This window comes from Protobothrops mucrosquamatus, unplaced genomic scaffold (genome assembly GCF_001527695.2).
Source record: "Protobothrops mucrosquamatus isolate PMUCROS unplaced genomic scaffold, P.Mucros_1.0 scaffold2725, whole genome shotgun sequence".
Taxonomy (NCBI): Eukaryota; Metazoa; Chordata; class Lepidosauria; order Squamata; family Viperidae; genus Protobothrops; species Protobothrops mucrosquamatus.
The window spans coordinates 181,771-198,119 of NW_015388768.1; the positions used below are offsets into that span (position 1 = coordinate 181,771).

The 16,349-nt window shown below is 36.8% G+C and overlaps 1 protein-coding gene across 1 annotated transcript; it reads right to left on the reverse strand.

The window, feature by feature from the left end:
- Nucleotides 1-521: 521 nt before the first annotated feature.
- Nucleotides 522-15,529, reverse strand: LOC107296273 (ras-GEF domain-containing family member 1C; the record flags this gene model as incomplete). Its single annotated transcript, XM_015825619.1, has 8 exons — nucleotides 522-546; nucleotides 2,734-2,806; nucleotides 5,064-5,187; nucleotides 6,682-6,777; nucleotides 12,860-12,955; nucleotides 13,414-13,493; nucleotides 13,593-13,695; nucleotides 15,434-15,529. Coding segments are annotated over 8 exons (693 nt in total), but the record flags the coding sequence as incomplete, so codon positions are not given.
- Nucleotides 15,530-16,349: the final 820 nt, after the last annotated feature.

The window sequence follows — 16,349 nt, forward strand, 5'->3', positions numbered from 1 at the left end:
TATTTCCTGATGTTTGAATAGTCTTCACTGAGGCTGAGGATTGTGGAGGAAAAATAATCCTTCTCTATGTAGTAGCATAATGTAATTGGCAACATCTACTTTTCGCAGTTCTCTTTGAATTACTATCAGATACACCCTGCTTCTGAGATTACAAACCCTGTACTCTTCCGTGGAGACTGTTTTGGATTGCAGCACTGTGACTTTTCTTGCTTTTTCTTGTTCATTTAATAAGTCAAGTTTAAATAGCAATAAGGACTTGGTTCTGATAAAGTCAAGATCAAACCATCTACTGGCTTTTCACTATAGGGTTCCATATTGGCTGTAGCAACACTGTGTGCAGTAAAAAGACTACTCACTTGAGTCTTTCTGATGAATCCAGTTAATCACATTAGAGAGCCCCCCAATGCACACAAAAATAAAGAATAAAATATTCTAAATCCCAAATAGGCATCTTTGGAATCCATAGTGCAAAGTAGTTTTGCTGAGTTAGTTTGTCCTGGTATATTTATAGATTCTTGTCTTCAAGTCTTTCCTAAGATAGTTGACCTACAAAACAAAAAAATGAAAGCAGTAAAAAAAAAGGGGGGGGACAAATACAGCATAAAGTTATTTAGAATTAATTTGGCCTCACTCTTCTAAGTGCTGGCAATGCCAGATTTATAAAGGAAAACAGCAATTCAAGGCAGGAATCACAGCAATCAGTGTACATTCTCATCACAATGGGTAACTACATTGCAAGGTCATGAAACCAAACAATTAGTTGAGAATAATTATGTATAAAAAAACTCACTTTCTATTATACTATTTTCTCTGATCATGTTATCTTAACACATTATCAAATGGGTCATCTTTGTAAGCTGCCTGGAGGCATTGAGAGTGAGTTGGGCAGCCATATAAATTTTCTTAAATAAATAAATAAGTAAATAAATAAATACAGCTTGAAGATAACAAGGCAAGTTCAAGATATATTTTTTTACAAAACAGCTGGCAAAGGCTTTTCCTGGGATAACTATTGGGTTCATGAGGGTCCAGGAATGTGACACTGCTTTGCAGCATGCCCAGTTCCCTTGCTCCATTAAATAAATGTCTCTAAGAAGAAAATAAATAAAACTCCGCAGCAGTAGTTATCTAGGGCTTTGAAAATTCAAATGCTGCTTTTTCCGTTAATCCCCCCCCCTTTTTTTCCCTCAAGTCCTGAGCTAGGGAATGTGATGGGCCCCTTCTGAGAATATGTGGATTACGATTTTATTGCTGCTGCTGGATGCCTATTGTTCTTCTTTATCATTTTAACTGTTTTTAATATAATATGACACCCGGAATAATTTGGAATTTAGATGGCCTTACAAAAGCAATAAATAAGTAAAATAACCTTCTGATCTTATCTCTCAAGTACCTTCGATAGCTATTTTGCTCATACTAAATAATTTTATTTTATTCATACTTGCCCGTCTTGCTTGTCAGATTGTATATTATAATATACTTTCCCTCTAGAATCTCAAAGAGGCATACATAGCACTGCTTCCCCCACTTTTTCCACACCCCAAAATCCTTGTGATATGGGTTGCCCTGACAGTATGTCACCTACTGAGCTTCCATGGTTAGGGGTGGTCCTGGAGTTTTCCTGGTCCCATTTCAACACCAATAAAGGAGAATATTTGTAGCTCAGGATTGAAATGAAGAGTCCTTGGTGCTCTCTGAGTCTGGTTGTTTTCTTGCAGACATTTTATTATCCAAATAGGTAACATCAGCAGTGCTAGTAAGAAGTGAGGTTTGATGTTGCCACTAGAATATAAATTCAGAGCAAACCCCATTCCTTATTATCATCCTTACTAATGAGGCTACCTAGTTTGGGTAATGAAATGTCTGCAAGAAAACAACCAAGTTCAGAGAGCACCAAGAGCCCCTTATTTCAACACCTTAATTAATTCACCATTCTGACCCTCAAATTTCCACCATTAATTTCATAAACCAACAATAATAGGTTTTTTTTTTATCTTCTGGCTTGTAATGGGAAATGTCTCTTCTTAATAGGAGGTTCAGTGAGGAAACAGCATTGTCCAGTAGTCCATTTGTTGCTCCAGCTACATAGGCCTTAAGCTTCCTTTTTTTGTATCGTAGTAGCTCTAACTCAGGGGTGTTAAACTCACCGCATCACATGACGTGTCACGATGTATTGTGACTTTTTTCCCCTTGCCGGAGCTGAGGTGGGCGCGGCTTCTGCGTGATGCATCCGGCCTGTGGGCCGGCAGTTTGACACCCCTGTTCTAACTGGACCTCCAGTTATTGTTCTTATGATCAAAGAAAACTAGTAGCTCAGACACCTAACATTTTGAAGTGGAAAATACATGAAAAGTCTAGGCTATAAAAAGGATAAGCAAAGAAAAAGTCAAAGAAAACCTCAGTCTTTCTCCAGAAAAATTAAAATTTCCACCCTGCCTCATCCATGGGCCTCATTTATGTGTCCAAAATGACTCTTACCATACTTAGTAGGTATGTTTAGGCATGTGTTATGAAGAAAGATAGCAATAAAAATAACAATGAACAAAGATTGCAATAAATCATGCAATCATTACATTTGCTTGTGCGCAAAGATCTTTTAGTTCCTATCGTAGCCTTTTATTTCTAGCCAAGTGTGTAGTTATTTATGGGTAGAGAGAAGATAACCTTTTCAGTATGTTATCCATCTTTTCTACACCAATAAGAAATTTTAGCTTGGATTAAAAGTGTAAATACCTTAGATTTTTCCATCTCTCTTTTTCTGTTTGGTTTTCTGGACTTTCACTTTCATAGGAAGCCAAATACAAACCTAAGAAAATGGGATTGGGATGAGAAAGAATACAAATCCATTACTGAATTACTAGTAGCAGCTAAAAGATTAACAGTCTCACAAAACAAAACATAAAACGCATTAAAAGTAAGGAAACAATCTGTGCAGCCAGGCCAACTTTCTTGTTCACAAATCCTTCTGAATTCTCTTAATGTATTCTGTTCTAAAGATATTGTTAACGTAGCTTTACAATAAAACAGAATTAGTTTATCTGGTCATACTTCCTCTCTGGTCCACCTGGCAAGGCTGACATCAATTGTGCAAGTTTGAAAGTAAAATTTTCCCAGAGTCACCTGTATAGTCTGAAAACCCAGGGATGGTCCCTGCTGAGCATCCCCTACTATGCAGCTGAGGTCTGTGCAGTCTTTTATATGACTGTTCCCAAAGCAATATCTCTTTGGTCCTGTCTCTCCAGGTCTTTTCTATATACCATTACACCAGTTAAGGCAGGGGTCTTCAAACTTGGCCCTTTTATGACTTGTGGAGTTCAACTCCCAGAACGCTGGCTGAGGAATTCTGGGAGTCGAAGTCCACAAGTCATAAAAGGGCCAAGTTTGAAGACCCCTGAGTTAAGGCCTTGTAACGTACATACATATATAATTTTTATTAATGAGGTTTTCAACAGAATTAAAACAGTACAAATTTTAAGCTAAAATAAAAATAAAGAAAAACAAGCAGGTGAAGAAGAAATAAAAAGAGAGAAGTAAAAAAAGGGAAAGGTTTTAAAGCAGTGGCTTCCAATCTTAACAGTGATTATAAATGCATTAAGATCTCTCTGTAAGGTTGCATCAAAATTTGCTTCTTTCCATATTATTATTATTAATAAATAATAATAATAATAATAATGATGATGATGATGATGATGATGATGATGATGATGATGATGATGATGATGATGATGAAAAAGTTGGAAGGGACCTTGGAGGTCATCGAGTCCAACCCCCTGCTCAGGCAGGAAACCCTATACCATTTCGGACACATAGCTGTCCAGTCTCTTCTTAAAAACTTCCAGTGTTAGAGCATTCACCGCTTCTGGAGGCAGGTTGTTCCACTGGTTAATTGTTCTAACTGTCAGGAAGTTTCTCCTTAGTTCTAGGTTGCTTCTCTCCTTGATTAGTTTCCATCCGTTGCTTCTTGTCCTGCCTTCAGGCACCTTGGAGAATAGCTTGACTCCCTCTTCTTTGTGGCAGCCCCTGAGATATTGGAACACTGCTATCGTGTCCCCCCTCGTCCTCATTCTACCCATTCTACCCAATAACGGCTTACTTACTAGGCAGAAACAACTACATTAGCATCTTCCCTTACATTAAAACAGAACTAGTACATTTATTGCTTCATAGCCTTTCAGATTTTGGAACCCCCCCCCCCCAAAAAATACCTGTATTTCCGTGCCTGTCCAAAAGTTCCACTTTATCAGACCCAAAACTCAATGCATAAAATGACTGGCCCATCTGCTGAAGTGCCCTTTGTCACTCCAGAATGCAAAAACTTTCAGAATAATCTGAATCTTTCTCTTTTACAGGACCAGGTGTAATTATTTCATTTGTTCATTTAAGTTCTGATGGGTTCTTATGGGTCTCAAATGATTTTTTTTCCTTGCTGTATTCTGAACTTATCTATAACCAATAATATCCCAAATGTTTCACATAATTTTTGTGAATGAGTTTTAAGGACTTTTGTTTAAAAGTGCAAAGGTCAGAAACACACCCAAAGTCTATAAAAGCCTGTAGGCAGAGTTAATTCATCCAGCCTCATCTCTGACATGAGGATAATTGGATATGACTGAATTAATTTATTATGAAAGGACACAGAGTAACATGATCTATCAAGTGGATAGGAAAAAAAATCAGACAAAAGCTCCATAACAAATGGGCATGATTAACTGCATCCAAAATAACTTTAGGTGTTTTTTTTTCCAAGCATAGCACAAAAAGTAAATCTTCCTTTGCTGGGAGTTGGCCTCTAATTTCTGTGCCTGAAGCCATCACAAACATGATTTGCAAAACAATAGATTTGTTTGCATATTGTGCAACACTAGCACAGTAAGGCCATCAGGTCTATTGCTTTGTGGAATGATTGACTATAAAAAGATGTCCTCCATAATCACCCTAATCCCTACCAATTGTAGACAATGTTGATTTCTACAAGAGCACATTCTCAAAAACATATTTTTAGTCAATCATACAGAATAATGTCAGTAGCAAATAGCAAATTCATGAAATCAGGGTGTTCTTACCATCTTCGCTAAATATAGGGGCGGTATGTAAATAGTGGATTATGTTATCATCACGTTCAAATGGACATTCAACTTGTTTCCATGTTATGAATTCTCCCACTTGTTTAGCCAGTTCCAAGAATTTCTGTATCAATTTTAAAAAGAGATGTTTAGATCAAAGAAAATAATATTCCAGTAAAATTATGACTGCGGCTTCAGAATACTCCAATCTTAATCTGATAACGTCTGAAAAAAATGGGAGTATGTGATCCTCCCAGAAGCTTTTCTATATTTCTGTAATATGGGATAAAATACATTAATTTGCAGTTTTAATGAAATTCTCTGATTTGGAATTCAACAGGTTTTGTTCTTTACATAAATTTGCTGTGAGACTATTTTGGCAGCCTTCTAAAATTAGGCATCTCACCAATTAAGATTAAGTTCTTCTACAACATATCCATATAGCTAAGGACTGACATAATTATAACAATACATTAATTCCAAATAGAACCCTTCTTTAATTTCTTTACTATTACCTCTTACTTGACAGTAATGCCTAAATTCTTAGTAAAGACTAAGTAAATGCACAATAAATATGAGCGTTATAAACGTATATATGAAAGTTCAGTCATCAATATAAAAAACATAAACAATAACAATAACTGAAATTCACCACAAATAGTCCTATTTGAATAATCATTTATCATACATATTAATTAGACAGATTAATTATTCTTAAATAGTCATTGGTGTTAATACATAATCATGAAGCAAAGAATAATAAATTCATCTGACATTTTTAACCTGATTAGGCCTATTGTTTTAACACAATCCTTGGAATTTAGAGTAGTTTTGGTAGTGAATACTGATGCAAAGCTTTATTCTAGGGATGCTTCGTTCAGTTTGAACTTGTAAAATATTATTTAAAAATTAAATACTTATATTCTATAGGTATAACATATGCAGGAGCACAAACTGTCAATTACATGTATTGTTCTCAAGTGACTTCTGCAAACAAGATTGTCCCTTAAATCTCTGCCCCTGGGGTTTTTTTTGGGGGGGGGGATGTTCCCAACTCTGCAAATTGCCACAGCAGCTAATTTCCATCCCAACTGCTCTGCAGGGCAGCTACTGCTGTTTTCCACCTCATAATCCTCTCCCAAATACCTCATTTTCTTAAGCAATAAGATGGAAGGTATAATTTGCTGTGATTCTTCCCTGCAAATTTTTACTGGAAGAAATCAGGCCCTGTCTGATAACCAGAGCAGGAAACAGCTGCGGAGAAGAGGGGGGAGCTAAAGAGCCCTATAAGGAGCAAAATATATTTTTGTAGGTAATGTAAATCAATGTTTCTGCCTCTGACTACATTCTCTTCTATCACATGAACAGGTTCCCTTGATCTTTAGGGGATATTTTTTAAAGGTAGAAAAAGGGTCTGAGAAAATCCTGTTGTGTAGCTAACTCTCAGAGTGTAGGCCTTGCGCATATGCAATGCATTTGTGCTTTGAAAAAAAAATCTTGAAATAAGGTTGCAAAGATCTCTTTTTATATAACAACTGCTTTTGTTTCTTTACCAGGAAACAAAAGCACCATGACTCAGAAAACATTTGCTGCGATAAATAATACTTGCTGTGCTTACTTCAAAGTTGACATGCCCATTTGGAAGGCGGTTTGCACATCCCTCGTTCAAAAAATAAATATCTTTGATCAGAAGGCTGAAGAAGGGGATTACAATCTGTGAAGAGAATGGCATAACAATTGTCTCCACCGTTCTATTATTGATGCACAAAAAAACAGTTCATTCATACAAAGTAAAGAGATTAACTTTTCAATTCTAATGAACAAACAGTAATGTGAGTTAGGCCTAGTGGTTCCATAAAATATCTGCAGGGCAGAACTAATCTTCTCTGCACACACAAAGGCAATGGACACAAACACAGGTATAATAATTCCACAAAGACTAAATACATTACAGGTGTTTGACTGATTAAGTATTATTGTTTAATAGGATAGTATTTATAGGTAAATAAGATCATTTTATGCAAAGGAAAGATTTAATGTGACTTTAGTGAATATCAACAATTTGCAGAGAGATCTACAAAGCCAAGTAAACATTTACAATTAATCCCCCTTAGCAAACATATGGGATAGATATTTGTCACAAAAGCCTATGATGCACACAGCAGAAATTCCAATCATATGAATAAAATATGTTCGTTTTTGTTACAACACTGGCACCCATGGATAAAATGTGTTTTATACGGGGCTTGATTTTGTCATGGATCAACACCAATGAAATCAAGTGAAACAACATGGGTTTACTTGGGTTATATTATATTATCCTCTACATGTATCATTTCATCTTAAATTTGGAGCTCCTCTAACTATAACTCCTCTGCATAATTTTGAGTGGATAAACTCATGTAGAAATCAGTGCAAAGGAGTATAAAGATGCAGTCCAACACCCAGTGCATTTTGAATACTAGGCTATTCATTATGGCACAGAAAAGGCTATTTTCATAGAAGATTATCCGGAAGAGGTATTATTAATAAAGCTTCCTTCCTTCCTTCCTTCCTTCCTTCCTTCCTTCCTTCCTTCCTTCCTTCCTTCCTTCCTTCCTTCCTTCCTTCCTTCCTTCCTTCCTTCCTTCCTCCCTCCCTCCCTCCCTCCCTCCTATCCATCCATCCATCATTAGATTTATGTCTGCTTATCTTGTGCAAATTAAGACAGTGTACATAATGTTCCCTCCTCCTATTTTCCCAACAATAACCCTGTGAGGTGAGTTGGTTCACGAATGTCTGAAAGTCACCCAGCTGGCTTCTGTGACTTTAGGAAGATTAGAGCTTGCAGTCCCTTGACTTCTAATCTAGCACCTTAGAAAATACAATTTTATATACTGTATGTGTGGTTGTGTGTCTGTACACACATACAATCAGTAGCAATATTTGTCAGCTTAGTCTGATGAAATATGCTGAAGATTAGGAAAGGAATAAGAGAAGAGGGTGGGGGAGTCTTACATTTGTTTAATATGAAAATCTGAGATCAGAGATCAAATGATCGGGCAAATGGTTTTCCTATCTATGCTAGGGAAGAGGAAGAAATCATTCATACTGTCCTGCAATGAAATTAGCTACACTTGAAATTGAGAGACTGAAAGCATTATGTTCTTCTCCCAAGTCTGTTTTATCACAATTTCAATCACTGGTGAAAAAAAACTGGAATGCTGTCAATCAAATCTCCAGAATCCATAATAAATAAGTCACTCATTCAGATACATCTTCAAGTTTCTTATAATTCTTTCTCTACTTTGATTCTGAAAAAGAAGAAAAGCAATTTGCCTTCTTTGGGATGAACATAATAAATAAATCACATTGTTTCTCTTCCAATTATATTCTTGCTAGTAAAAGTTTGACCCTAAAATACTGTAAAAGAGAAAATGAAATATGTTATCACAAACTGCAGAGCAATAACAGGACACAAGTATCCATTCTATATTTATACACTTGCTAATTACTGCATGGGTAACAATTAGCTGCAATGAAGTCCTGTATAAAAGTTAAAGCTCCTGAAAAAGCTACAAGAAAATTCCACTGATAATCTTTTGGACCTTTTTAGAGATTATGCTCTGTGTGTAGCCTCTGTGCCTACTGGCCAATGCAAATATTATCCTGAAGCAGAGTTCATGGAGTGTCTAATGGAAATTTCACACCACAGAAGGCTGACTTAGCTCCCTAAAATATTGGGAGATAAACAGATTTCAAAGTTGACTCTGGTGGAGCAAAACTGTGGTGGAAATGCATAATGAAATATTGTGGAAGATGACCTTCCTGTTTTCTGTTTTAACATCAGAGAAGCAGATGTGAAAATTTGCTGGTGCGCCATTTCTATCCATCTGGGTTAAAGAGGTTTTTAGAGAGTAGGAAGAAAGTATGTAGGAAGCACAAAAGGCTAAACCCTACAATGACTGCATTATACACTGATGTTGGATCCTTTATTTACCAAAAGTTACATTAATTTATATCCATCAGCTCCCAATAAGACGACCAACAACTCTCCATGGACTCAGTAAGTTTTTGAATTCAGTTCCGATTGTTGATCTTAACCTTCAGAGCTACAAGGTTCAAGACCAAAATATCTACTGGACTGCTGTTCCCTGCATGAGCCCATCCATCCATCGTGACCTTTTTGTGACTCTAAAATCATGTGAGATAAGATAGATTTTTTTTCCAGCAGCAGGAAAGAATAGATTCCTTGTTTTATAAAACTCTGAGAGGCATAATGTTCATACTCCACCAATCCCTTTTTATGGCACCTTATTTTGGTGCTTTCATTTCCTTTCACTTTCCTTCTTTTTGTCTGTTGATTGACTGATGACTTCAGAGGACTGAAATAATGCTCAAGATTATGTTTTCGCTGACTGAAAATATAAATCTCAAATGTTTGATTTTCCCAAACATCAAATTACATTTTCAATGAAGTCTCTTGTATCTGTGTGCCCAGGGTAACTGGATCATCCCACACAAGCTGCTCTAGCTATTTACCCTTAATTAGTTTCTCTGAAAAATGTTGCTAATTCTCTCTGTTTTCAATATGCTAATACAACCATTTTTAATTGAGAGCAGTTTGGATTTTATTTCTGTCACACTGAGTTCATCTATCTCCATGCTGCCCTTTATTACTTCTTTTTTTCATACACTGGTTCTATAAATTCCTACTGCTTTTTAACTGACTCACATCAAATGTATGTTGATATAAATAGTAGAACTGTAAAGGGATGGATGCCAACCTCCAAAAAACATTGATAGCCAAGATTCTATGACATCATTTTGGTTTTTCCATTTAGCTTCCTTTATTCTCGGTGTCCCAAATTAAATTCACCAGGAGTTGATGAATTGATAACGCTCCTTCAGAATGCAATGGATGTGAATGGCACATGCTTGAATGTGTTGAAGATTTGCAAGGCAAATAAGCTTGTCAGTTAAAGTGTTAAGATATTCATCTCTTTCATTTGCCTAAAATAATTCACTTCATGATATATATGTTTCCATTCAAATAGCAGATTGTCTCTTACACTCTCTTTATCTTTGTCCATACAGATCTTGCTTCTGGCAGTTCACAACTCCAAGCGTCTACTCTGACAATTTTTAACAGGTTTTTTTTTTTAATTAGTCACTGCCTAACTTAAGAAATGCAGAAAAAATATTATGTTTTCTTTGTTCTTTGATAAACAAACAAACCAACAAATCTAAGCACCCTATTTTATACACATCCTTCAAAAGAACAAGAATGGAATTTGGCTACAGGATCAGCAATGAATAAGATTGCCCTTAAATAAGTAATCATAACATTTTATAATGTTTTTCACAGCACGGATACAGATATTGTCTACTGCATTCTTCTAAGATGTAATAACATTTTAGAAAGGGGTAAAAATATCTGCTCACAGATGTTATTAGTTTCCAAATTTCATCCTCCCATTGTAGCATGTTGAATGATGAGGGATGTTGGAAGCTATATACCTGATTCACACATAGTATTAAGTAATCATACAACTTAATTCATTTTTACTTAGAATGATACCTGAACCTACCTATTATGGTTTAGTGGTAGCTCCTTAGCAAAACTTTAAATAAATCCTCACATAAAGGTATACATGAACACAGTTTTCTTGGCAAGATATTTATTTTTATCTCATCCTTATTATTTTTATAAATAATTCAAGGCGGCAAACATACCTAATACTCCTTCCTCCTCCTATTTTTCTTACAACAACAACCCTGTGAGGTGAGTTGGGCTAAAAGAGAGAGAGTGGCCCAAGGTCACCCATCTGGCTTTCAAGGTTAAGGCACAATCTCCTGGTTTCTATCCTGGTGCCTTAACCACTAGCCCAAAATGGCATGCTTGGGATAATCACAAAGGAACAAGCAGTGCTGGTTTTAGTTATATGACAGTCTTGTAATTCTACATGTTTGACATCTTCAGAGCTTTTCTTAATGGAAGGAGAAATGTTTTACACATTCAATGTCTCTAAATAAAACATAGCCAGTTTGGTGTAGTGTTAAGGTACCAGACTAGAAACTGGGAGACTGTGAATTCAAATCCTACCTTAAAACAAAGCTAGCTGGGTGACTCTGGGCCAGTCATTCTCTGTCAGTCCTAGGAAGCAGGCAATGACAAAGCACTCCCAAACTTTTACAAAGAGAACTGCAGGAACTTATCCAAGTAGCTGCCAGGACTCAACATTGACTTGAAAGTATACTCGTGCACGCACACACACACACACACGACAAACATACAATTTATTTCAGCTTCCTTTAATTGTCCCTAAGATATCCTGTGTATAGGAATTGTTCATGTGAAACTGCCTGATCTCAGTACTGATCAATCTAGACAGCATGTTAGGGGTGACATGATAGCAGTGTTCCAATATCTCAGGGGTTGCCACAAAGAGGGAGTCAAGCTATTCTCCAAAGCACCCGAAGGCAGGACAAGAAACAATAGATGGAAACTGATCAAAGAGAGAAGCAACCTAGAACTAAGGAGAAACTTCCTGACAGAACAATTAATCAATGGAAGAACCTGCAGAAGCAGTAAATGCTCCAACACTGGAAGTTTTTAAGAAGAGACTTGACAGCCACTTGTCTGAAATGGTATAGGGTTTCCTGCCTGAGCAGGGGATTAGACTAGAAGACCTCCAAGGTCCCTTCCAACTTTATTACTATTATTATTATTATTATTATTATTATTATTATTATTATTATTATTATTATTATTGTTGTTGTTGTTGTTGTTGTTGTTATATTATTGTTGTTATATTATTATTATTATTATGCACTAGTGTCTTTCTCAAATCTTTCAATCACCACTATCTATGTTTTATGTTTTCTGAAATACACTTAGCACACTTTCCCAAAGGTGCTTTTTCCAAAAGGCAATTGGACTTTCTTGGCTTTTTCATCTGAAAACATTTCATTTGTCATCCAAGAAGCTTCTTCAGTTCAGATAAGAAGTGAAACACGTTCAAAGGGAAAAACCGAGAAAGTCCCATTGCCTTTTGGAAAAAGCACCGTTGGGACAACCATGACCTGGATGATTGAGAATCTCCCTAGACATTGAGCAAACATTCATTTTCTCAGTTATATAAATGTACAGGAAAGTAGTGGAGAGGCACTAACATGGAGAATATACAGCATATTGCAAAGAATCTTTTAAATAAAGAATATTTGTAGCTCAGGGCTGAAATGAGGGGAATAATTAGAATAATATACATGAAAGACTGATGACATATCTTCAGTAAGGCAGAGAGAATGAACATCTGCACATACTAAAGCAGAATGCTGACCGACTTCCAGTTAGAAGGCAAAGGTAGGAAGGATCGAAGTGAGCAGGAACACTCACACTGCACCAACCTTTCTGTCCTTGCTATTTTCATCATCAGTTCTAAATAGTAAGTGCAAAAATCCCTCTGGTAACAGGAGTGGAAGGAATGGCAGAACTTGGAGGCAGACCTAACTATATGACCCTGGTGTCAATTTTATCATGATTCTGTATACAATGTGTGAAAAGGGCTTGTGAAATAACTGAAGACTTAAGAGAAGAAAGGATTTCATGAGCGTGTGGTATTGTAACTCCCACTCTCGATAAAATCCCACTATTATGTGGTAGTTAGAATGCAAGACTAAAATTGGACGCATCCAAGTAGAAGCCCATGTTTTATCACAAGCAGCTGTTTTTCAGCCTCACTCCCTTCACAGGGCGAGGGTAAACTACTGGAGGTGGCATGTAAAATGTTTATAGTTATGATAAGAATAGTTACCTTTTCCCTGTTGCTGTGTGCTGTTAGGGACCGATGAGCAGCTCCCCTTAAGGCAGTCCTGTAGTTGTAAAAATTGCCAGTAGGATCCATCTGGTGCTGAAATAGAGGGGGTGGGATGTGAAGAGAGAAGGCCCATGTGTAAATTCTCGAGTCAGATAAAGGCTGGTATTATCTTTCCATCACAGAGTTTTACAACTTGATATAAAGACTAAATGCCACAGGTGAACTGAGAAGATGACTTGATCCCCCCCCCTTGCAGGTCAGTCACTTTCTGTTATCTCCTTTTATTCTCTCTCCTTAAGTCTATAATGTTTTTATGGAATAAATTCCCAAGGATGCATGTAGAATGCTTCCTAATTTTGTTTGGTGGCTTGTTCCTCCTTTATTTTGTGGCTGTATCTGAATTGAAATGAATTTACTCTTCTATGAGAACTTTTCCATTCTGGAATTTCTGTGTCAAGAATCTGAACACGGTATGAAAATTCCATTTAATCACATGAACCTTGGTTATGAACATTCAAGTCTCAACAAATGTGCAATTCTCAACATATTACCTCAAGAATAAAAAACTTGGCTGTTTTCACTTTTGACCAGGTCTTCTTTAGCCTGGATACTGGACTCATGTTCATCCCAGCTGGAGGGAAAGAAGATGACCAATGGAGGAGAACTTTAATACACAGAATAATTGTTGAATATCCTTAAAGTCATACAGAAATGACATTGGCACACTTACAGATGATTGCCATCAGTGAATTAAAGTTCCCTATATTAAAGCACTCCCGAGCGACATCAATGAAGAATTCGATGACTTGTGCCCTCTGTTTCTTTTTGGCAGGCTGTAAATAAACAAGCAAATGTAAAAAATGATTGAAATGTCATCACGCCATAAATAGGAAATGCCCTATTTTTACTGCTCAATCCAACAGTTTAGCATGTTGGATAATCTCATCCAATCATTTTGATTATTGGCACTCACTCCTGGCAGCTATAGGAATCAAAATTCTCATTAGACAGTGACAAAAGCCTAGTATACCTTTTAAAAAAAAAAATCTTCACCACTGATCTGACAAATGTGCATGCAAAAGACAATTAATTCCAGAAATATTCTGTCTAGCAAATTACTAGTGCAATGACAGCTATTATAATTTTTAACAGGCTTGAATTAAATAGATAAAGACAGTAAAGGCATCCTCAATGTCTGCCTTAGTTCTGCAGACCACAAATAAGTTCATTTTTTCTCCAATGTACGTGTTATATGGGGTTCTATTTCACCATTAATGAACAGGAGCTCCTGTTCAATGAGCGGATGGCAGCTTTCCATATCTTCATCTGATATGTCAATTGTTCACTTTTCTAGACCAGGGACTTTTCAGATAGTTACTCATGTCCTATTTACCTCGTGGCTTGACTACTGCAATATGCTGTACGGGGAGCTGCCCTTGAAGACACACGGAAGTTTCAGCTGGTCCAGAATGTAACAATGTGGATGGTACTCAGCATGCTCTGGTATGCCCATGTAACACTTATGCATTGGTTGCTAGCCTGCTTCAGGGTGCCATTCAAGGTGCTGGTTGTTACCTTATAAAGCCTCACATGGCCTAGGCCTCACCTACTTAAGGACTGTCTCTCTCCCATAGTATCTGCCTGGTCAATTTGATTGTCAATTAAACAATGCCATCTATTGGGCTCCTGGAAGTGTACCTTCTACAGAGAGCAAAAAGGATGACCTCGATGAAGGGAAGGAAGATCTAATATTAAGGCAACCAGCAGATAAAGATTGCAGAAACCCAGATTAGTGGGAAAGGGGCTGAAAACATCTCAGACATCCCCCCAACTTCACTAAAAGATAATAGAGAAAAATTCTGCTCTCTAGAATGAGCTTCTCCCTGAATTCACCCTGCTGATGTTTTGAAGGGCCTTGAAAATCTGGTTTTTCACCCAGGCCTTTGGCAAGTGTGAGTGTGAACCCTTGTTTGGACTTTGTGAGCTTCTCTTGTTTCTGTCCATTTTTCTCTCATCCTTCCCATTTTCACTCTTCATTGTTGTCTATCACTGCATTTTTTTCTTGTTTTTTAATGTTTTTTATTTGTAACCACCCATGGTCACTGAGAGTTGGGCAGCATCTAAATTTAAATAATATTAACAGTAATAATAATAACACATGAGTAATCATATAGGTTGGATTTATATTTTAAATAAATTTAACCTTAAAATCAAATTTAATTTTTGACCTAGATCTGTTCCTTTCTTTGCCTTGGGCTAACCTTCTTTGTGGAGTGTGAGCTGCAGGAATGTCACTCAATGGCTAAATTTGATCCCTGGCCTCTTAATCATTCCGCCCGCCCCCCTCCACTATACCAAAATGATTGCTTTGCCACTGCATCGATAGCCTGCTCTTCGCTTGAGATTTACTGCAAAATTTCTGTGAAATGCATGCAAACTTAAAGCTTTTATTCATTTAAAAAAAGATAAACTCGCTCAAACAATTATTTTTAATGAGAGAAGAAAAAACCTTTCAAAATATGCTTTCAAAATATCATAATCATGCCATCAGTATAACAGGATCTGACTTACCATGCAAATTTCTGTTGCTACAAGATAGCAGAGTCTATTGAACCATTTCACATAAGCCTCAAGATTACTAGTTTTCTTCTGTTCACTGAAACAAGGCTGGAAAAATAAATAATAATTAAAAAAGACAAAACATGACATACATCTTTGAGATTTTTTTTTTGAATTTTGGTTGTTTTAAATTACCGAAGCTATCTAAAAGTGTTGCTCAAGTGACAACAGAGTGTATATTTTTGAACATGTGCACATGTGTACACATGGCTGCCTGACAGATCAGGCACGTGGAACTCTGTTTTAAATATAAAAAGATGGGAAGTGTCAGATGTCTTTGATTTCACAGCCTACAAGCCCTTTCTGCAAATCAAATCAATGCACGATGAACAATTCTGTTTTGCCAACAGCAACTGTTCAGAACACATTTTTCCCCCATCTACACTCACTGAGATATTAACAGGCAGGATACCATTATGTGCAAAGAGCAACAAGAATCTGGGAAATGAAATCAGAGGAATGTCCTTTTTTGTGTAACAGCTACATTTCACCTATGCCTTTAACAGAGGAGTTCTCCAACGCTGACAAATGCAATAGGTCAGGCTGTTGTCAGGCTTGTCTAACATAAAGCAATATTTCTGAGAATGAGAGGGGAAGACAAGGCAGCAAATGCCCTGTCTCTTGACTGGATGTTATTTGCTTTAAAGAATTGTTTCTTTCAGAAGATAATACCTTTGCTACTGATCTCTTTATCTTGCCCTACACCTCTATATCATCAGTTGCCCTGAAACAAATGGCAAAATTCATCAGCAAATGTCATTTTTGTGACCTAAACTTTTTAGACAGAGGTTCCTAGGCAACCGCTCAGGACTGGGACCTCCCAGCTCTCTTTGAAATGAATTTCAATTTAGGGACTTAAGGTGCAATT